At 51.4% G+C, this 23,874-nt stretch overlaps 1 protein-coding gene across 1 annotated transcript in view; it reads right to left on the bottom strand.

The window, feature by feature from the left end:
- PLCG2 (phospholipase C gamma 2) overlaps positions 1–23,874 on the bottom strand; it is a 136,646-nt gene that overhangs the window by 83,201 nt on the left and 29,571 nt on the right. The window contains exons 2-4 of the mRNA XM_021705295.2: positions 6,262–6,405; positions 4,103–4,196; positions 3,328–3,375 (exon numbers count right to left, since the gene is read on the bottom strand). Of these exons, the coding sequence (XP_021560970.2) occupies positions 3,328–3,375; positions 4,103–4,196; positions 6,262–6,405 (286 nt within the window). The remainder of the gene's footprint in view (positions 1–3,327; positions 3,376–4,102; positions 4,197–6,261; positions 6,406–23,874) is intronic.

The raw sequence follows: 23,874 nt of genomic DNA, 5'->3' as shown, positions 1-23,874 counted from the left end.
AGGAAGGAAGGAAGGAAGGAAGGAAGGAAGACAGGCTGGCAGGAAGGAAGGCAGAAAGGAAGGCAGGCAGGCAGGAAGGAAGACAGGCAGGCAGGCAGGCAGGAAGGAAGGCAGGCAGGCAGGAAGGAAGGCAGGCAGGCAGGCAGGAAGACAGGTAGGAAGGAAGACAGGTAGGAAGGAAGACAGGCAGGCAGGGGAAACAAGCACGGGCAAGAAGTGGGAAGAACGGAGCGCTGGTAGGAGAGAAGGCTGCCAGCGTCATGGCAAGCAGCAGGGCGCTGCATCTAAGAATGGAGCCGTACTACCGCTGCATTCAGCAATTCCACTTCCGGGCCATGTACACAAGAACTGAGAGCAGGGGCTTGCACACCCATGTTCACAGCAACCATACTCACAACAGCCAAAAGGGGGAAGCCATCGAAGTGTCCATGAACGGATCAACAACACATGGGCTCCACCTCCCGGGGAATATTACGCAGCCTTAAAAAAGAGGGCAATTCTGACCGCTGTCACAGGAACGTGGATGAACCGCGAGGATGCTGTCCTAAGTGAAGCAAGCCAGCCCCCCAAGGACAAAGACGGCCTGACTCCGCTCCGTGCGAGGTGCCTAGCGCCGTCACACTCCTGGCCACGGGAGGTGGAGCAGAGTGTTATCAGGGGCGGGGAAGGAGGGAGGAGGGGACCGTTACGGGGACAGAGCTTCAGCTGTGCGAGGCGAAGAGCGCTTGAAGAGGATGACAGTGATGAACACACGACAGTACGAATGCACTTAATCTCACGGAGGCAGGCGCTTACAATAGTAGCTTTTATGTTGCGTCGATGTTACCACAATCAGACCAATTAAACAGTTTTCACTTACAGGCTGTGGGGGGCGGGCGGTGGGAGGGGAAGGTTTCTGCCTTTGACCGGCTTTCCTGAGTACAGATTATAAAAGAAGACAAGCAACATGGTGTCGTAGGTCGTGATGGGTAAGCCTCGCACCCTGGGGCCCGGGGCCCCGCCCCACAAGCCGAGTTGCTGCAGCCAAGTCCCGTAACTCTGCTCGGCCTCACTGTCCTCACCAAATGGATCCAAGGGTACCGAGCTCCCCGGGTTGCGAGCATTCCAGAAGCAGGCCCCAACTCCGAGAGCACGCAACGTGCTGGGTACGCTGGCTTGCTGCACACCGACCCCTCGGCAAGGGTCAGCTGCTACCATTTGCCCCCTCGAGACGCCCCGCAGGGGACGAGGCGCGCCGGCCAAGGAAAGCGCTGGGAGCCGGCTTCGAGCCCGCCTCCCACTGCTGCCCGAGTCTTTCCTTGGCTTGGGCCACTGCTTTGTTTTCCTTCAGGAAACGCCACCAGCCGTGGGTGACAGGAAGGGAGGGGAAACTGGCAGAGCAGAAGTCAGTCAGCTGCCCTTTCATTGGGACCTTGGTCAGAGTTCCTTTTGAAAAGCTCCCTCCCGGCCTCCCAGACCCACAGGAAAGGTGGGCTTTTCCACATGTTGACAGAGCAGCGGGGCTCTGCCCACTGGGAGGAAGGTCGGGGAGCGCGAACAGGAAGCGAGGAATAGGGGCATCAAGTCCACAAACAGACTTCCTCTCTGCCGAAGGTTCTGGACCGGCCAACGGAAAGACGGGTCTCTAGGGAGGAGGTGCAGGAATCCATTCTGAGCAAGACAGCCAGAGGGAGGCTGCCCTGACAAGATGGAGAGGTGGACTTCCAAACCAAATCAATAACCCTGGACCCCCCCGCCCCGTGCATGGGGAGAGGGCCCGGGAGGGCTCCGTCTGCCATCCCTGCGCCAACCTCAACAATGAATCACCCCTAAGCCACAACAGAAAGGAAACACCAGGGAGGCCCCACCTTGGTGGCTGAAAGAGACCAGTGTGAACAAAACCCTCCAACGCAGGGACCTCCCCAGATCCACCTCCCTAACACCGGAGCGCAGCCCGGTGAATGCTGGACGGATGGAGGAGGGAGGGAGGGCGGGTGGACAGGGGGACGCGGGGTGCGCTTCTGGCGGACCTTACAACACTACTGAACGTTTCACCACTGGAAGGGACCGCTTCTCCATCATCCCATCGGGCGGCGTACGTGGGAGCAAGCACGCGGCACACACCCAAACTCTGAGATCACCAGCTGATGCAGGACACTGGTCTGACACCCAGGGGCCTCAGAGATGGAAAGGGACACCGGGGGGAGCTGGAGAGGTTAGCTGGGGCCTCACGTATCATGCTGACAGATCTTAACAGAGAATAGAAGGAAGGAAAACGACGTAAAAATTTTTAAGAAGGTCTTACACAAGGCTAAAATGATACAATAACTTAAAGCACTGAGCACTGTGTGTGGCCGGCTGAGTGCTCAATAAATGGTAGGATTTATCATTACATTATTAACAATAACTGGATCAAAACCTAAAAAAATGGAAGAGAGAATGCTCAACCCTACTCAAAAATAAATACAAATTTAAGCAAATATCTGCGTTGCCTTTCACCCATCAGGATCACCAAAGGTCTGGTAATACAGGGAGTAAGGAAAGGCGCGCCCTCTTGCACCACAGGGAGAAATACAAATTGTTACCACCTCTCTCAAAACATTACACCAGAAAACACTTCGCTGCTGGGATCCCTCCTCTAGGACTCGATCCTCTTCATCCTGTTTGCATACAAACAGGGAGACCCCAAGGTTTCTAAGCAGCAGTATTCATGATACTAATGGACCGGGAGCAACTCTACGTCCATCAGGAAGCAAACGATTTCTCCTCAGTAAGGAAATCATGCTGCCAAGTGCAAGGTCAAACCATGTTTGTTACAAAAATGTCCCACACGGAGCACCTCGGGTGCTGACGGGGAACCGCTCCGAGACGCACCGTTTGGGGAACATATACACTGAATTACATGTTTCTACGTTGATCACCTCCCCGGCTCATGTCTGCCCGGCCCGTCTAACTGTCGCAAGTCAACCTGCTTTCCTTCCTCACGGTCAACCTCTCTCCCGCCACAAAGTAGGGCAGGTGCGTGGCAATCTTGTGTCTCCCCAGGACACAGAAGGTGCTCAAATGTGAGGGCCTCAAGAACGAGGTCCAAGTGCTCCACGGCACAGCAGCCTTCTCTGCAGATGGACCTGAACATCCACGGAAGTGAGGCTCCAGCCAGGTGAGGGCTGTGTCACCATCAGCCCCCAGCGCTTGGCACGGCGTCCGGCACCTCGCAGGTCCAGCCAGACCACACGAGGGTCTTCCCACACCACAAAACATGCTCTGGTGGCCATGGAACGTTTCAAGAAAGAACATCAGAGGCCAATACGATCTGGAGAAAACCACAGAAATACGAACGAATCTTACCTGTTTCTTCTGGTTTGATCCACTGAATAAATCTGCTTTCTCAGCCAACTGGGAAGAGAGTTGAGATATAGACAGAGAGAGAATGAGTTAGTAAACAGCCCCAGTTTCGGTTAGTTCTATGGAATGGGGACAAAGGATACTGGAAACAAGAAAAGCTTTCCAACTTGCTAACTCGAGCAGCTCGGGAAGAAACAGTTTTCTCCTTGTTGTTGAGACGCCCTAGCTGAGCCAAGAGGACCCCCCCCACAACGCATAGAGGTTGGCACTCTTTAAACGGACAATCCTCTCTGTTCATTATCCCCCCAAAAAGCTGATGAGAAAAACGGTGGGAATCAGAGGGTTTTAACTGAGGGGACAATCATTCACATGTCAATCCCACACGGACCTCCACGACACAGACGCACAGACAAGGCCGTCCTGAGTGGGTGGCAAATCCCACATCCTGTATGGGACTGTCCTTTGGTGAGTCGGCTGAATCCCTTCCTAATCCTGCAAGAAGGAAGCCCTCTGTCCTCCCCTCAAACACCACCAATGCCTGCTTCTGTCTGGGTTTCAGCATGCGCCTCACCCCAGGCGGCCAAGCACGGCCCAACACTGAGAGAGGCTCTTTGGGGAGATGCTGGGGAGCCCACTGCATCTACCGGGAACCTGACACACTCGGGACCCTCCATGAGCCTCCAAGATGAAACACCCCGCTTTGCTTTCCTTCGCTCATGTTGGCTAAAGGGAGCGGAATCAACGAATGTGGGAAGGCAAGATAAGCAAAAGTCAGTACCTCTCGATAATGGTGGGTGTGGACGCGCTCATTGCTTCCTGGTGTAAGATTTTCAAGCCCGAGAGCCACTTAGTCGCATCTTCCTTAGAGTCAGCTGGAAGGTGAACACAGACGGAAATGGCGTTACTCCCTCGGGAAGACCTCTGCAGAGCAATTGGGGCCCTGGGCCATCCCAGCCCCATACAGACCACGGGGACAGGAGGAGCCAGGACCCATTTCCGGTTTTGTTCAAGGGCGCCAAGAGGGCATCTCCTTCACACCTTCATGGTTCTAAGACCTGCTTTTTGTCCAAAATAAAGCCACATGCCCGTGATGACCCTTCTACAGCAAGGGTGACAAGTGGGACAATTTTTTTCCCCCCAAGAGTTTTAGTTTTTACCCGTATGCTAGTGAATAAGGTGCAGGGTCTGGGATAATTCCCACCACAATCCTGAGCCACCCTCAGCACTTCCCGTTTCTCATCAAGGCCAGGGAGAGAGAGGAGAGAGGCAGCACCAAGCAGCAGAGAAGGGCTTGGCATCGCTGACAAGTCCCACGGCACCACTTTGGGGCTGTGTGACATTCAGCTGGCTCCTTAACCCCTCTGTGCCTCATTTCCTCATCAGTACAAGGGAGCTAGCCACGCAGACACTCATTGAGTTATTAACCATCTCCTAAGGACCAGGTACCTTGTTTATCTGGACGAGAGCATGCCAAGGTTTCTGCTCTCCCTCTTCCCATGGGAATGAGGAGAGGATAATGCTCAGAAGTGTTAGGAGACCTGTCCCAGAGCCCGTAAGTGGGAAGCTGGGATCTGAATCCAGGTCTTGCCCATCGCTCTCCTGGACCTAAATTCTAGAGCTCTAAAAGAAAGACCCCAGAGTGGAACAGAGTTAGCAACCTGGACTCCAAGACCCACTTGGGCTCTCGTGGTCTCCCTACCAAGAACCACCAGGCCTCAACCTGCAGCAGGGCTAAGTGGACAAAATTCTGAAGTTCATGGGCAAAGGCCCCTCTCTCCTGCCCCATCTCTGCACCAACCACACACCATCAGCCAGACGTCCACTCATCATGTCCCACACCCAGCTTGCTATTTCCCTCCTTCAAGCCCTCACACATGGAACACCCTCTCCCTGGACTGGCCTCCCTCTCTCCTCCCAACTCCTACTGATGCCTCAAAACCCAATTTAAAAGTCACCTCCTCCGCAAAGGCTTCCCTGAAATTGGCCCTCTGCACTCCGACAGCAGGCTGTATTGCAAATGGACTGTAGCTCTTATCCCAGTGTACTGTGAGCTCCTGAAAGGCAGCAACCGGGCTTATTGGGCCCTATAGCCCCAGTGGCCTCCAGCCCAGTGCAGAGTACGTGTTCAAAGGTGCGTGCTGAGCAAGCGAGAGAGCAAATCAACGAGAGCTACTGGGCCCTAATTTAAATGTCCCTGACACTGCTCAGCTTTCATCGTTTCCTCCCACTTGGGTCTACTTTTAATGGGATTTATTTTCTCTCATCACTCCCAGCTGTACAGATGTTTCTAAGTCAATGAATTCTAGAAGTGGACCTGAAGGGGGTGACAAGCTTTTGCCCCCGAGTCAAGTGCCTGAGCTTTTCCACAGTTCATTCTCTGGCCTCTCAGAGGCCCCTTTGCTTTTGGGTGAATTCATAGGGATGGCTGGAAATCTCACCTGCGGGTCACGTGTCTATGTGAGTGCACACGTCCATGCACAAGTGTGTAAGTGTATTGTGTGTACATGTGTGAGCATGCATGTGTCTGTGTGGGGGTGTCTATGTGTGTGTGCACATACGTGTGAGATCTAAGATTTCGGGAAGTTTCTCCAGTTCAATTGAAAATACAGTACAGGCCAGGCTCTGCTGGATGAAAACTATAGCCTGCCTTCACCTACCTGCATGAGTCAAGCAGGCCCTTAACATAATGCTTACAATGTCCCAATGAGGCCGGCATTACCATTTTCCCCGTTTCACAGCTGAGCAAACTGCAGCTCAGAGAGGTTGAGTAACTTGCCCAAAGGCACACAGCTAGAACAGGACAGGGTTAGAATTCAAAACCATGATGCCCCCAAACACACATTAGGGGCAGGCACGTGTGAGCCTTCTGCTACTACAGAACATCCTAGGAAACAGCCAGGCACAGGCAGGGAGAGAAGCACACGGAGGCGCACTCACCTGCCAAGCTGAGCGTGCTGAGAACAAACTGGGTGCCGTACAAGATGGTAAAGCAGCAGTCTTCCTTCTGGCGGACAGCTTTTGCACGCTCAAAATCCTTGGAGCTCTTCCCTGGGCGGATTTCCTTGATTTCCATGATATCCACTAAAAGACAATTAAGACGGGCCCATCAGAAGCCAAAGTTCATGGGCGCCTGGGTGGCTCAGTTGGTTAAGCGACTGCCTTTGGCTCAGGTCATGATCCTGGAGTCCCGGGATCGAGTCCCGCATCGGGCTCCCTGCTCGGCAGGGAGTCTGCTTCTCCCTCTGACCCTCTCCCCTCTCGTGCTCTCTGCCTCTCATTCTCTCTCTCAAATAAATAAATAAAATCTTTAAAAAAAAAAAAAAAAAAGCCAAAGTTCACTGCACCCGAGGACGTAGCCACACTGCCTGTGCCCCATATGCACCGCCCAGCTCCTTTACTCCCCAACCCCTCAGCCCTGTCCAAACTGCAGGATTATATGCAAGTAAAAAGCTTGCTGTTCTAAGCTACTAAGTACTGGGATAGTTGTATAGCAACAGACAATAGAAACAAGAAGAAATCTATCCTCCCCATAACCCCTGCTGCTGTGGGACTCCAACCCACTCCTAACCAAACTGGGCCAGGATGGCCAGCTGACCCAAGAGTGACCGCTCCCCCCACAGGATGGCCACCTGACCCAGGGACGACCCTGCCCCCCACAGGATGGCCAAATGACCCATAGGTGACTCCTCCCCCCACCCCACAGGATAGCCACCCGACCCAGGGGAGATCTCCCTCCTTGCCACAGGATGACCATGGACTGTCATGAAGAGACAAGTTCGACCAGTCCCTTCCTGCCTATTTTTCCCGTCAAAACAGCACCTTTCCTGGACCTAACCCGTCCAGGACCTAACCCGTCCCGTCAAAACAGCACCTTTCCTGACCCACTTAGAAGTGCCTCAGATGAAGCTGATCTGCCTCTCCTCACCACCGACCACAACAAGTGGAAGAGGGGGCCCAAGGGTCCTGGGAATGACCAAGGTGCCCCACGCTGGGGCACCATGATTGGTTCAGGGACGAGCACATGGCCCACCAGCATCCTCTTGGCACTTTTTTGGCCAGAGATATTTATAAAATTTCTCTTGCTGCTGCTGCCTGGCTGATAAAACAGGAGTCTGGGGGTAACGGGGAGCATGCTGGCATGCTGCCTGCCCTAGAGAAAGAAAAGATTGAGCCCGGATGTACTATCTGAACCCCTACACAATAAATTCTCTGAGTTTCTATCACTTGCAACCCTCAGAGTCCTGGCATGTATATCTCAGTCCTTGTACTGAAGAGAGAAACAGGCAAAAAGGTATCCCTGGAAATGGGAGGCGAGGGAAGGAGCGTGGACCTGGAATGGAGGAAGCCAACAGGTGAACAATGGCATTTAGAGTCAGGGTTGAAAGAGCAGGAAAGGTTCATGCACAGGTAGCAACAGGAGTGGGGGTGCAGTGAATGCAATCAGGAAGGAGAGGGACGGAATGAACCGGAAGCTCTCTACTTTCTTCCCAGGGGTCTAGCCAGACCAAAAACAGCTTGGCGGACAGGACTCATGAAGGAATGTGAAAAGACTTTAAATGGGTGCATCTGTTCTGTACCCTGTGTGTGGCAGTATTTACACAACCCTATACACGTGAGAAAGCCACCAAACCAAACCCGGGTTCACGTAAGATAAATGGCGAAAACCAGTTCCGTTCTGTAATTTATTTTATTTTAGTTTTTTTTTTTAAAGATTTATTTGAGAGAGAGAGAGAGAGAGAACACGTGTGCGGGAGCACGAAGCACAGGGTGCAGGTGCATAGGGAGGGAGAGAAGCAGACTCCCCACCAAGCAGGGAGCCCAACACGAGGGCCAAACCCAGGACCCCGAGATCATGACCTGAGCTGAAGGCAGACGCTTAACCGACTGAGCCACCCAGGCGCCTCCCAGGTCTGTATTTTAATCACACCGTACCAGTGTCAGTGCCCTGGGTTTGGTGACTGAACAAGAAAGGTGTTATCACCGGGGGAAGCCGGATGAACGGTACACAGAAATCCTGTGCTATTTCTGCAATGTTCACGTGAGTCTAAAATTGTTGCAAACCAGAAAGTTTTAAAAACCACTTCTCGCATGATAAATTCCAACTGCTGAAAGGAAAAAATCTACAGCCAAGAATACTCTATCCAGCAAGGCTTTCATTTAGAATAGAGGGAGAGATCGAGTTTCCCAGAAAACACCCAAAAATTAAAAGCAAAACCAGCCACGTCCCTGTCACACACGATGCCATCGGCCTGTGGGTCCCAAATCCACAGTCCAGCTGCCCTCCTGCCCGAGTCAGCATGCACGGCCTGCCACCTGCTAAATGCCAAGTCAACACGCCTTCAGCTCAGATTGCCAAGGGCTCAAATTGACACTCTTCCCCTCAAATTCCAGCCCCTGTGCTCAGGTTTGTGCACAAAAGTGGGCATAATTATAACAGCAGAATGAAGCAACCCAAACATCTATTTCTGTGGAATACAGAATGGATAAAAGGAGTGTGCTAGGCTGAGAACATCTCCAACAAGCACATCAAAGAACAATACCTACAGCATGATTCTGGTTAGTAAAAAAAAAAAACCTGGGAAGAATAAAACAAGATGAAACCAGAGAGGGAGAAAAACCATAAGAGACTTCTTAAGCATAGGAAAGAAACTGAGGCTTGCTGGAGGGGAGGTGGGTGGGGGGGGGATGGGGTAACAGGGTGGTGGGCATGAAGGAGGGCATGTGATGGAATGAGCACTGGGTGTTGTATGCAACTGATGAATCACTGAACTCTACCTCTGAAACTAATAATACACTATATTGTTAATTAATTGAACTTAAAAAAAAAAAAGGAACACCCCCCCCCCCAAAAAAAACCACTTCTCAACCATAAGTGGTCCTTTTATTTTGGGAGCGTGGATGCCTCTAAACCCTGGTAGGGAGAGGAATAGGGGCCAGATCCCCATTCTTCACCGAACCCAGAAACCTGGAGTCTTTTCTCTTTGCCCTCACTTCCCAAAAACAAACACCCTTTATGTGCACTGAAATTTACAGCCTTCTGGGAGGAAGTTAGCCTTGCCAATTTAACTGTTTATGCCTCCTCTAAGAAGATTGAGGGTGGTGAGTTTGTTCTTGGATGTTACCCACCCAGCTCACTGCCGGGCAAGATGCTAGTGACTTGAAGCAAGAAGCAAATATATTTTTTTTCCTATCAAGTCTAGCAGTGATTATCTACTATCCTTGTTCCCCATAAAATATCTGTAGGTGAGAATCTCTGAGTCAGCCTACTGTAAGTTTTTCTCCCTACAAGAAACTTACAATAAAAATCTGACACGTGTACATAAAGAAAAAATTTCATATACTGTAACACTGTCCTCAGGCAATTACCAGTTCTACTTTCTAAATTACTCTTGACTCGGTCAACTTCTCTCCATTCCCACGGCCAATGCCATAATCCAAGTCACTGGATCTCTTGCTTGGCCTATTGAAGTAAACAGAAGTTACCCCAGAACCATTTTTATGAAATTTAAATAAGCTCATGTTGGAGCGCCTGGGTGGTTCAGTCGGCTAAGCTCCAACTCTTGATTTTGGCTCAGGTCATGATCTCAGGGTCATGAGATCGAGCCCTGTACCAGGCTCTGCGATCAGCAGGGACCCTCTGCCTCTCCCTCTCCCCCTTCTCGTGTGTGCATGCTCTCCCTAAAATAAATAAATCTTTAAAAAATAAGGAAGTAAATACATAAATATGTTCATGACCCTCCTGGGCTTCAAACCTTCTGACTGCATCCCAGTGCTCCTAGGACTGAGAACCCAGGCCCGGTGTCGACCCCGCCAGCCCCACCTGCCTGCGCCCTCGGCACTCCAGCCACCTGGTGAGCGGTCACCCCCAGCACACAGCATCAGCACATGCTGCTGCCTCTGCTAGGAATGCTCTGGCCCTGGTTCCCTCCGAGTTCCCCCTTCCAGTTTCAGCTCAACCACCATCGAACTCACAGAAAACCCTCCAACTTCTGCTATCATACATATCAGCCCCTCTCCCCACAGCACCGAACCGAGGCCAGTGCCTGCACGTGGGACTCGTGGGCTCAGAACCTCTTCCCTCGAAGGCGCTCCCTTCCTCAGTGCCGTGTCCCAGCCCCTAGCACAGTGGCTGGTACCCAGTGGACCCAATAAATAGCTGTGGAATGAGGAAGCGGTCGGGGCGACCGGGACACAAACCGGAGATGGACACAGAGATATGAACAAACACAAAAGGAGACCCCCGGACAGGGCAAAGAGGGACAGAGCCACCAGACATGCCACCTGGACAAGGAGGGAGAGGGATACAAACACGCACAGGTACCAAGTCAGACAGGAAGAAGCGTGAGACGTGGAAAGAGAACGAAAGAGAAAGAGCCACTCTAGGGAGGCGAGTGGTCCTGCCTTCCACTTTGGCGCCAGCTTCGGAGCCAGACGCGTCCCGGGGGAGGGCTGCAGGCACCCACTGCTCCAGCAGGACCGGTCACCTCCATGACATCATGCCGACCACGCCCCTCCCCTCCTCCCCGCCCCACCGCCACCCCAGGTAAAGGCAGGCTCATTCATGATGCTCCTGAAGAGACCAGGCCTTCTGCAGGGGCTTAGCCCTTTCTCCCCTGCCATCAGCTGACCGGACTCGTGCAGATCTCACCCGAGCGCCTGCTCAACATTGCCTGCCTTCTCCACCCCCACCCCTGAAATGATTCGTCCTGTTATTTTTATAACTGGCCCATAAAGCTCCTCACGTGCACATCTGTATGTACAGGCGCATCCTCCTCTGAGCCCCCGGACAACAGGGATCCTGTCTGTCCCTCGCGCTCACAACTGGAGACTACTCACGGCCACGTGCACCAGAGCCTGGCTCAGAGCAGAACTCGGGTACCTGTGCAATGAATGGCTTAGGTTATTTGGGAGGTGGTCCCAGGAACACTGGTAGGGGAGCGAGGATGTGAGACCGGCAAGGAAAAGAGCTGAGGAAGAGGCTGCTAGGTTGTCAAGCTGGCCCTCCGTGGGTACCTGGAGCAGATCCCACGGGAGCTCTGGGAGTCCTTGCCCCACCATGGAGTAAGGGAACCAGGGTTATTTATCCCCAAACCCCATCTGCTGGTGGTCGAGGGCTGTTTCTGGGGCCTGCCTCCCCTGTCCTCAAGCACAGGGTTGCAGCGTTCACACCAAGCTGGCCTTGAGGGGCAGACATCAATGCTACGGCGAGCAGAATCCGCCCGAGGCAGCCTCTGCTACATCAGGTACTGGATCCGGTAGTTTCTGTGCTACCCCCATGGGACACAGGGATCGGTATGTTTGAGGGGTCAGAGGCCCAGTATGTATTTCAGGCAGTAGAAGGATGGATGTGGCCAAGTCCCAGTCATTGCAAAGAACAGCTTCTCTGGGCTCCCCCCAACGGAGACAGGACTAGATGTCACTGCCCCATGCGTTCGGTACCCCCAAACATATCTTGGCTCAGCAGGTGTTTCTGGGATTATAGGTAATGTACTCTCATTTAACAGAATAGCTTTATCAAGATAGAGGTCACACGCTGTACAATTCATCCATTTCAACCATGCAAGTCAATAGCTTCTAATATATTCACTTGCGCAAACCACCACCACCAGTCAATGTAAGAACATCTTCATGACCACAAAGACAAAGACCACAAAGACCCTGCAGCTAACACTCCCCGTTCCCCTCTTGTCCCCACACCAGCCTCTGGCAACCACGAACCTACTTTCAGTCTCTACAGATCGGCCTTTTCTGGACATTTCATACAAAGGGAATCATACAATACGTGGTCTTTTGTGCCGGGCATCTTTCACTTAGCATCAAGTCTTCAAGGTTCCTGTGTGTCCTAGCCGGGACTGCGTTCCTTTCTACGGATGAGTAATATTCCAGTACAGACAGACTACACGTTAGTTATCCACTCTTCTGCTGATGGGCGTTTTTGGATTGCTTCCACCTTTCGGCTACTGTGAATAGTGAGGCTATGAACACTCACATCCAAGTTTCTGTTTGAACACCTGTTTTCAGTTCTCTTGGGTATCTCCCAGGAGTGGAAAACAGCCCTCCTGAGTCCACACTCTTAGGGCGGCAGGCCTTCTAATTGTGAGATGCCCCCTTCATGCCAACGGGCTTGTCTAGCCATCAGTGCAGACCAGGGAGGACACTCATTCACAGGTGGAAAGTCAGCTGTGGATGGGGCTGTGGCTAAGGCCTCCATGAAAAGGTGGTGGGGCCACCACCAAGCCCTCCACAGCTGTTACTACGACTTCCTAGGCCTTCTGAGCAAGGAGGGGCCAGCTCCAGAGGAACCAGAGGGCTGCCCGCTATCCAGAACCCCCTTGGTTACCAGGAGCCCCAGGAAGGCAGGAAGGAAACCCCTCACCAGCGGGTGTGGGGGGGTTCTATTTGGCAACCAGCAAAGTCTGAGGGGCCCGTTGGTCATTTCTGTTGACACGCACTTGATCTTGCATCACACAGGGGCACCTTGCTGAAGGATGACCCCATTGCCCATGGGGTACAGAGCAGCCATGGGGGGGTCAGGCCTCCTGCACTCAACTAGGTCAATCCCAAATCATCTTTCTGACATCAAATCAAATCCTACTGCCAGGATTGCAAATGTGCCACCCAAATTATGCAAAGTGTGTGTCTGGTGACCAGGGGATGGACTCTGGAACCGGCAGGCCTGGGTGTGAATCCCAGCTTCTAACAGGTGCTTCCAGCAGAATTCACCTCTCTGGGCCTCCACTTCCTCACGTGAGTGATAGGAGCAAGAATCATCTTCTCACATAGTGCTCTTTGAGGATTAAAGGAGTATGTGTGTGTGCGTGTGCATTACAACAGTGCCTCGAAATGACAACTAATAAAAGACATAGCCACTTCTAGGTGCTTGTTAGCTCTTATTTTTTAAATTACTAATGCAACTGAATAAAGCTAGACTCATAAGGTATAAGAAAAAACCACAGTCTCTTTTTTTTTTAATTTTATTTTTTGACAGAGAGAGAGACAGTGAGAGAGGGAACACAAGCAGGGGGAGTGGGAGAGGGAGAAGCAGGCTTCCAGCTGAGCAGCCAGCCCGATGCGGGGCTCCATCCCAGGACCCTGGGATCATGACCTGAGCCGAAGGCAGACGCTCAACGACTGAGCCACCCAGGCGCCCCAGAAAAAACCACAGTCTCTTAATTTTATCTGTTGTGGAAACTGAAGTGGCAGATCCATATGTACTGATGTGGAAAAAAAAATCCACAACACCTTACGTAAATAGGGTGCTGTGCACGTGTACATGGGTGAATCCACATGTACAAACGTGTGTGCACATACATACTCCCCAGAATAACACCCGCTGTAGGATGTTCATGCACAGGCCCTGGTGAAAATATTGGTGTGTATCAATCTGCAACAGGAGAGGACCAAGTCCGGCGCTCCCGATGTTGAAAATCATCATGCATCAAACCTCGGGTTCTGCCCACCCCACTAAGTCCTGCCTGAGTCCCAGCCTTTATTTCTGACAAGGAGAAATTTCTACCAGAGTCCAATTTAGATCACATCTCTAGTATTTGTAACAGGTTAGTTCACTGTCATTTCCATTAGGTTGCAAAGTAGAGGACAGGAAAAAAAATGACAATTCACAGCCAACACCATATAGTCCCCCTATACTGTTTGCAAACACGCCCAGTAACAAGGTTCATTAAAGCATCATATAATTAAGTATTTGCTGCTGTCAATGCTTTGTGCTCATGCAGAAATAGCTGATGGGTTGGCCTCCAGGTGTTTAAGGGTACTAAGCAACACTGGGGCTGGGTTTTTGCCAGTCAGTTGGTAATGCATCAACATTTATATCCATGTAACAGGACATGATATACAGTATCCAAAAAAAAAGCTGCTCTCCCTCAAGTTTCCAGGAACGCATTAGACTCAGCTACGGAAGGATGCCTATATTTGTCCATGCATACCTGTGTGTGTAAATGTAGGGGGAAAAAAAGTTCGCCAATTTGCTGACAGCGAGGGTTACTGGTGGGGAGGATGACGAGCAAATGGTGGGCTTGATCTGCTTTGGTTGGAATTTTTGCCAAAGGCACACAGTCATTAAGATGACCGACTTCATTTTCCAAATAGGCTCTGGTGGCCGGAGCTCAAGCCACGCGTCCCTCTGCGGCGGGACTCAGCAGCCGTGCTTCCTGCTTCAAGAAGATAACAGCCGCAGAAGCCTCATCGCGAGGCCTCATCTCTGCACAAACTTGGCTTCCCGGCATCACCTCGGGCCTTCCCCAGGTTCAGCCACCCTCCCGCGGCCCTCCCCACCCATCACCTGCAGACACACACACGGGGTTTCCAGCCTCCTCCCACTCCCCCGCCTGACTCCACCACCCCTTTTGCCGACTGTCCCCATGACCCCATTCTTCAAAGCCTGTTCCCTTTCTGGGCCACACTCTCAAGCTGCCCCCCGCCCCCAGAACATCCGCCTACCCTCACACCAGGCACGTGGCCTTTCCCCCGATTCCCACACTTGCCCTCAAGTGGTACCATCTGACAACAGGCTTCAAGCATCTTCAGGGAAGCTCCAACCATATTTAAGGGGAAAAGAGGCCACTGAGGCTCGACACCTTCGCACACATATCCCCACCTTCCTGTCCACATGTCAGCCATTCAATCAGCCAGGCCGCTACTGAGCATTGCACTGAGGATGTGCGGGGGAAGCACACAGACATGGTCCCCACCCTCAGAAGCCAGCAGAGGACAGACCCTCTCCAAACCAGCACATGAAATGGAAGCCTCCAACCATGCCAAACACCTCAAAGGAGAGGAAAAAAGTCTACACGGGGGCTTCTTCCCAGCAAAGGGAAGAGAGGCTTCTCTGAGGGTGTGTGTCTTGGCGGAGCTCTGAAGGCTGGAGGTAACCCGGTGAGGGGGGTAGAAAGCCCTGCAGGGGTCCCGGAGCTTGGACAAGTTGCCCCAATGGCACCTGGGAGCTTGGGCAAATCATCTGCCTTCTCTGTCCTTTCCCCACCTGCACCGACCGTGGCAGGGGTACCTCCTTCATGGAGCTGCTCTAGCAACAAAGTGAAATTACACTACAGGAACCCCGTGGCCCCCAGGAGGTCTCAGTCAAGGTTAACCTAGCTGTTGGCATGCATGTTCTTGCACACCACCCTCTAAGAACACCTTCACCGACGCCAGTGGTTTCACTTTGTCTCAGGGTTGCTGGGTCTCAGTGAAAGACTCTGCTTTACAAAACCAAGGGTGTTGGGCTGTTGGACATACAGGACGGCAGCTAGCCTGACAGCTAGATGGACAAGTGAGATGCACTGCAGAACCCTCGGTTTTAACGGGGTCACCCGTGGGAGAGCAGAAAGAGCCCAACTTTAGAAGAATCTAGCAGACATGCACTTAAAGTCCAACTTGCGATGGGTTTCTTTATTCTGGCTTCGCCTCTACTTTCTCATCTGTAAAATGGGAACAATTATCCATCCCATAGGCAGATATACCTGAAAGAACCTGGTAAAATGTAAACTGTTTCAGCTGTAGAATGAAAGTCCTTTGAAAGCCTACGTATCGGGGGGTGAGGGAGACTGCTCTCATCTTTGTTAAAAAAAGAAACAATTGTTGAGACTGTGCTGATCTCCAGTGGGGAATATTCCAGTCTTGCGCTTCCATAGGAGGTTCTGGAATAACAGCATTCAAATGATGAGGTAGCTGTTACGGCCGTGCTTCATATTCACACAGAAATGTTGGATGAACTGTTTTCTAGATGTTTCAGAGTTTCAAGTGATACTAGAGGAACTGGCTGAGCTTCTCTTCCCTCCAGGGACCCCTTGTCTCCAGGGGAGCAGGGAACGCTCTCTAACAGGAGTCCAGAAGGAGGAACTGGACATGCCCAGCTTAGCCTCCTTGTCCGGTTCTGGTCGGATCTGTCCCCCAGGAACCACACGCCCTGCCCTGCTCCCCGGCGCTAGGGGGGAGCTGCCTCTAAGAGGCCGGTGGGCGTCCACCAGGGCCAGACAGAGTGAGCAGGTCAGGGGCCAGAAACGGCATCTAAGCCAGACTCCACAGGAGGCACAAGAAGAGCAGACCTTCTTGTTGCCGTATATCAGTTATCCGGGTTTCTCAATTGTTTCCAAATTCAGGAGACAACGAGAAAGAGAGGAGCTTTATGAACTGGCCAGCTAAAACCCCAAACACTGACCATCACAAATGTCTTTAAATACTCACTGTTCCGGGGTTATTGAGTTTAATGTTTTCTCCCTCTTACTGGAAACTCAATGGGAGTAACCCCATCATGGGATATGGGGAAGGACCTTAAATGGTATCCACATTTTGTTAGGTCTTAACTGTGATGTATTTTAACATGAATTGGAAAAAATACACATCTAGCACCTCTAAACTTGAGGATCAAAGTTCCTTTTATATAAATTTAAGTTAAAAACAGTGAGTCCATTTCAAAATATGCTTTAGTTATAGAACAGGTAGAATGCAGATAGAACAAAAACCATTAAGACATTATAGAAGGGCTCACCACCTTTCACACAGCCTGTCGAAATTTTAATTTGCTCTGCTTTAAACCAGTATTGTTTATCAAAATTATACAGAAGGCCTTCACGGTACAGACTATGTATAGATCCCGCCCTCCCCCACCCCCACCCCCTCACTGGACCTGTTTTTGATTGGGTGTGGCTTTTTTTTTTTTTTTTTGGAGCCATCTATGCTTCTGACATTCTTACTCAAATATCATTTGATTATCAATTTTACGAAGTTTGCCCCATATGCATAGTGCTGGCACTCTTTGTCTAATACCGGTCTTTAAATCAACTCACCTTTTTCAACTGAATATAAATACATATATATACATATTTAAGGAGTTTATTTTTGGTAAAAAGAAAACCAGTCCCACCCACCATACATAACAGGAACTGTACAACACAGAGGCAGTGGAAATAAGACATTATTAAATTCTGCCTAGAAATAGCTGATGCCAGAGACCACACCCTCAGTGTGGCTCTGAGTTGTAAAAGGTGAGAAGAAAAGGTTCGAGGGAGTGAGGCCGACTGAACAGTACTGGACTCACAGATGGAGACAGAAGTCACAGCGGTGGTGACCTCCTGGGGGCAGCAGTTTAGGGAGTGGTCTAGATCTGATGTGGACAGGAGGTGGGGTGTGGAAGTGGCCACAGAGGTGTCCCTATGTGTAAATTTGAGCTTACACTCACCATTTGTGCGTTTTACCAAATGCAAACCTTCCATGTGGAGGTGGGTGTGGTTATTAAGAGGGAACCCCAGGGATCCTTGTCATGATGGAACTTCCTAGTATCTCGACTGTGGTGGCGGATACAAAGAACGTACATGTGATAAAATCGTATAGAACTCTACATGCATGCACACGCACACACACAGGACAAGTAAAACTGGGAAACCTGGACAAGATCATGAGTGGACCGAATCAACGTCAATACCCTGGCTGTGCTTGGCACACTGAAGTTTCGCAAGATGGGACCACTGGGAGAAACTAACACCTACATGAGATCTCTCTGTATTACTTCTTACAATTTTACATGAATCTATCATTATCTCAATACATTTTTCAACTAAAAGATAAAGAGTATCAAGAAAGAAAAAAAAAAAACACGCTAATACCAAACAGATGTTCTCCTTGACACACTCAGGGAGACCACAAGGGACCTGCAAAGGGAACCACTGGTGACTCCTGTTCCCTGGGCCTGGTCTCCCCTGGGGGACAGTGTCAAGAGACTTCCTCCCACTGGGCTACTTCTCCATCCCAGGAACTGACTCCAGGCTCGCCTTGTACCAGGATCCAGACTATTTCCAGCCAGGCCAGAAATAGATGCTCATGCAGCCGTCTGATAAGCCAGTCAGAAACCCAGAGGAAGTGGCCAGCAGAGGGCCTGGAGCCAGGCCTGGCCCAGGGGCCCACAGATTCGAGAGGGCAGGAGCGACGACAGCCAAGAACATGGTTTCTGTGAACGTCCGCCAGGAGTCTGCGCACAGCCCCGGGAGAAGGCAAACGTGGACCCATCTCAGCAGCAACCACTCATTTCAACACGCCTTCCCTAACCTCAGCCCAACAAACAGCGGTGCTCGTAAACATATGCTCACTCTTTCAGTCGGATGCTTTGTCCTTGTTTTTTTTTTTATAGGAAAAGAAAGGTTCCGAGAACACAGACTATTCTGTTCAACTCCGACAAAATTCTAGAAGTTGACTGATGTTGAATCCTCCCATGGAAAATGCTGGTTTGCATCTTCCTACCCACCTCTTGACTTCAGAGAAAACCAGAGAAGAGAAAAGGGAAGGGAAGCCACATTTACAGAAACATCTAGTACAGCCAAGCAGTGTGCCAGGGATTCTGACACGTGTGAGCTCACGTGAGGCTGATATCACCATCTGCATTCCAAAGATGGGGACACTGAGGCAGAGAGTCAGTGACTTTCCAAGGCTACATGAGTCGAGCCCGGATTTCAACCCCAGCAGTCTTAGCTCCCAAGCATGTCCTCTTAACCACAACACAGGGAAGGATGAGGTCTTTTCCAGGGCAGACCCCCTCCTTCGCCCCTCGGTTCGGCCGTCACCCTGGCCCAGCTGGGTCCTGCTGGATTCTTGACTCAGGAGCATCCTTGCAAGGATCCCAGCCCCCAAACCCTTAGAGGCAGCAGGGGCTCTGACAGCTCCTGGTCTATCAAACACCAGTCAAGGGGCGCCTGGGTGGCTCAGTCGTTAAGCGTCTGCCTTCGGCTCAGGTCGTGATCCCAGGGTCCTGGGATCGAGCCCTGTGTCCGGCTCCCTGCTCAGCGGGGAGTCTGCTTCTCCCACTCCCCCTGCTTGTATTCCCTCTCTCTCTGTATCTCTGTGTCTCAAATAAATAAATACAATCTTTAAAAAAAAACACCAGTCAAGTGCTTGGTGTCCAGTGTCTGAGGGATGCCTCCTGCAGCCCCAAGAGGTGAGTGGTCCCTGTTATCAGCCTGCCCATTTTGCAGAGGAGGAAACGGAGGCTCCAGCGGGCTGGGTGAGCTGGGGGTCTGAGCCCTGCCAGTCCAGACCCAGAGCTGGCATTCTCAAACACCACCCACACCTGCTCCTGCCTGGAGGCACTTGCACAGACTGACCTACCAAGTCCGCCGGCAGCAAACGGAGCCCTGCCAAGGTCAAGCCCAGGGTAGAAGCACCTGATCTGGATGGAGAACAGACTGGACCCTCCTCATGAAATATTTATTAGGTGCCAGAACTGACTTCACCGTCTCCTCACTCTTCCTGCCAACCTTGGGAACAAACCCCCATTTTCCAGAGTTGGCTCAGGAAACTGAAGTCATTCACTTAGCCACCTGCCTGGGCCTTGATGCCAAAGACAGCAGGACAGTGACGCACGGGCGTCTCACGGAGAGCCAGCTGTGGGCAAGGCGGCCCGGCTCTTTCCCCTTCCTTTTTCCATTTTCAAGAGAGCTGCTCCCACAACGGCCTCTTGGAAAACCCTGGAATGAACAGGCTAGAATCCGAACGAAGGTAGATCCTTTCTTTCAAGCCAAGTCTCAGCAGGTAGAGAGAGATGCCAGGCGTATTCAGGGCTCCCACTGCCAGAGTCGGTCATTAGAGAAGACAGAAATACCTTTCCACCTTGTTAACGATCAACAGGACAGGCTGGGGTTTCCAGACGCCTCCCACTTGACTGGGGGGGTGGGGGGGGGGGGAACTGGGCCAGAACACTGGCTCAGGACCCTCCCCACTGCCTGAGAGCCACGGTCAAGGGGAAGGGCTCAGAGGGACATCACAGACTGCCAGAGAAAGCCCTGGTCTTCTAGAAGCCCCTCCCAGTGCCCCAGGGTGAATGCGCCACACACCCAGTCGGTCCACCTGGCCCTCTGGGCCTAGAAGGCCTTCCCTGGAGAGGTGAAGCCCTCATTCTTTAAAGGGGTGATCTCATCCTGGGTCCATGAGCCTTCATGGGGTCCCTGAACTGCAAACACAGGGCCTTCCTGCTTCTTGCTCTCTGCAGGGAAGGAGCAGGTTCTCTGAGGAATCCAAGAGCAGGAAAGAGCGCTCAGCTCAGCTCAAGGCCCAGCTCAAATGCCCCCACTCTGGAGGACTTGCCTTCCGCTTCTCAACTTCCCCTTCCCTGCTTCTCACTTACTGTCATTACTTATGGCCCCGTGTCAGGGCTGCGACCCAGCCCCACGTGAGCCAGTAGGCAAGAAGCCTCACACAGTTACCTATGGCTAACAGGGCACTCCCAGCTCCCCTCTCCTCCCGCGACCCCCTCCCCCGCCCAAACCCAGGCAGGAAGGCTGCCCTGTCTCATGCCTCAGCTTTGCAGGAACAGGTCGCCTCAGCTTTGCAGGAACAGGTCCGGCCCTCACTATGCCACCAAGCAACTCACTGTCAGCCTGCTCACAGAGGTTCATCTAAAATGCCAAATTCTGCTCAAAAAGGAAAAGAAGAGCATGCATTAGAAGATATTCCTTTACCCCTCTGTTGTTTAACCTGAGGACTCTTCCTGAAATGTGGCTACTGTGTGGAGCAGGGCCCAAGAGAGGGATGCTGACTGTGTCCACCACCACAATAATAACAGCCTCTATCCCCCAAGTGTTTGCAGAAACGGGCATGGAGAGAAGGCGTTACACGCATTTCCTCATTGGCGCTTCATGTACTATAATATTATTATTATTATTATTATTCCCATTGAACGGAGGTGAAGACTGAGGTCACAAGACTATAAAGCCCGCAGCTGCTAAGTGCCTCCAAGCTCCAAGCCCAATGGTGGGGCTCGAGTGGTTCCAGCAAGAAGGTGGCCTGCAGAAGTTGATCCCTTCTGCTGGGGTCAGAGAAGGGCCTTGCTGCCCCTGTTTTGCTTTTGCAAATGAGTCTTCACTGTGGTTAGCAAGCCAGCCCTTCATTTCCCCACCGGCTCAGTTTTGCAAACCAAGGTTGGGGGGTGGGGGTGGCAGTTCCTGTTACAGCGAGCTAGAAGGTGAGAGTCTTCCTTCCCTTTCAGAGAAGGCAGGATCAGGGCAGGAGGGTCCCCCAAACACTCCAGCCCAGGCAGGTCTGTCCCAAGTCCCCTCTGCACAAGGATCCAAGTCCAGCCCAGGGGATATGAACACTAGTCTGACTCCACAACCTGGGGCTGAAACCTACAGCCTGCCTCCCCCTTTCCCAGCATTTGCCAGGGACTGAGCCCAACTGGAGCCCGGGGTCAGGCAGAGGTCCAAATCTCAGCCCCAACATAAGGCAGCCACACCCCCTCTGGTTTCCATTTCCCCCTGTAAAATGGACACACAATAAAACTTGAGCCAGGCTCATGGAGCAGAAGTGAGGATTTAAGGGGACAACAGTTCACATCAAGGAGCTTAGCAGAGTGCATTACACAAAGCTAGTGCTAAATGCTTGCTGCTATCACCCATAGATTATCACAGTCCTGGCAACGTCCATCCACTCATTCAGTCAACAAAGAGCCGCTGAGGACCCATGAGCTTGGTATAGCTGTGGGAGCAGGCGATGCCGAACAGACCAGATCCCTGCCCTCAAGGAATTACATTGTAAGGAGGGGGGGGGGTGCAGAGAGATAAGCAAATCAATATATATTACATTTGGTAGCAGTAAGTTCCAGAAGAATTAAACCAAAGCAGAGTGAGGCACAGTGGGTGATAGGGCAAGGGAAGGACTCTGCTAGCAGGTGTGATCAGGGAGGCCTCCCCAGAGGAGGTGTCCTTTAAGCTGAGGCTTGAAGGAAATGAGGGCATATCCAGGTGGGTGTCTGGGGAAGAATATTCCAAGTTGAGCAAACAGCAAGAGCAAAAGCCCCAAGAGGGAAATATGCATAGCATATTCTAGAAAGAACAGGTTACTGGTTGGGACACACCGTATGTGGGTGTGTGTGTGCGTGCATGCGTGTGTAAAGCTCCCTGGAGCCTTTAGGTCCCCCACTGCCTGCCCATCTCACCTCTCCTACCTACACCTTCTGATCACACCAGCTCTGCATCTATCCCTTCAGTCATTCCACCTCCCTGGAGCCCCATCCCCTCCCTTGCTGCGGCCCTGGGCAGGTGGTGGTCCTCCATTATTTATTTAGTTCTATGTCCCCTGGAAGGCAGGAACTGTCCTGCTCATTCCTGTAACCACAGCATTCAGGAAAGTGCTTGGCACCAAGTAAGGACTCAGTCAAGGGGCAGAACAAAGCCCCTGGAGAGTGGTTTGGCAATCAGGGATTATGCTGGAAAGGCACACTCCCTCCCACGCAGTGATTCTACTTCTCACCATTCAACTTGAAGCAACTCCCACCCATGCCAACTGCAGCACTGCTTGCAAAGGAGAAAGGGAACCCAACGGGAATGTCCAGCACTGGGAGAGGGGGCACATTGGCTCTGTCATCGGTGGCTCGCTCTACAATAATTATGGAAACACCTATATGTACTGATGTGGATAAATCAAAACCCTTCAGTGCCATGTGGTATTCTGGATGGATCCTGGAACAGAGAAACATTAGTGGGACAACTGGTAAAATCCAAATGAAGTCTACAGTTTAGTTAACAGTCACATACTAATGTTAATTTCCTGGTTTGGGCAAATTCACCAAGTAGCATAGGACAAGGGAAGGTGGGGGAGAAGGGTATGTGGGAACTCTCTGTGCTAGCTTTACAACTCCTCGGTAAATCCAAAATTACTCCAAAATTAAAAGTTTATCTGGGTGGCTCAGTCAGTTAAGCAGGAAAAAGGTTGCAAGAAGCTTAAAAATTTATACAAATGGTAACAATTTATTTAAAAGACGTAAACCAACTGTCACGGGTACTTATGATTCCTGTTATCCCAGTATATTAACAGTGTTAAACATTAAAAAAAAAAAAAAAGGTTCACAAAATGGTTATTTCTGAAATGACAGAGGCTTTATAGCCATATCTGTAACATTTAATTTAAAAAGATCTCAGGCAACTGTGATGAAGAAAACACTGAGCTGGTAAAATTGGGTCACTGGGCATCATTTATATTATTTCTCTGCTCTGCTATGTATGTTTGAAATAAGTCGTCATTGAAAAACTCAAACACCTATTAATTAAGATACGAAAATAAACAAAATGAATGGATGAAAACCACAGAAGCGGAAAAGGGCAGAGCTGAAGCACATCCCTCATCTTTAAAACTCCGATTCTAGGGTTCTCTGAGGATTCCCGGTCTACACATGTTTGAGAGATTCAATGTTCACTACAGAATTCCTTCAGAGATCCCTCGAAAACCAGGCTGCAGTTGGCGAGATACGACCTCATCGGGATAAGAGGACCCCATCTATTAAAATGTTCGAGGTGCACATCTAGGGATTCCACCTCTAGGGGCCCATCCTGCACAGGTGGACAGGGATACAGGTACGGGGTGGGGGGACAGATTTCTATGCTGGATGACTGGGACGGACCTCCTGCCCCGCAGGGCAGCCAACTCTGGAAGCCCACGCAGCTGCCAGGAAGGACTTCCGCAGACGCATGCATACTGACCACAAGGCTGCCCAAAGGACAGGAAGCGGGGGGGAGTCATCCAGCATAGAAATCTGTCCCCCCACCCCGTACCTGT

This window comes from Neomonachus schauinslandi, chromosome 16 (assembly GCF_002201575.2).
Source record: "Neomonachus schauinslandi chromosome 16, ASM220157v2, whole genome shotgun sequence".
Lineage (NCBI taxonomy): Eukaryota > Metazoa > Chordata > Mammalia > Carnivora > Phocidae > Neomonachus > Neomonachus schauinslandi.
This window is presented reverse-complemented; position numbering and strand designations above follow the sequence as displayed.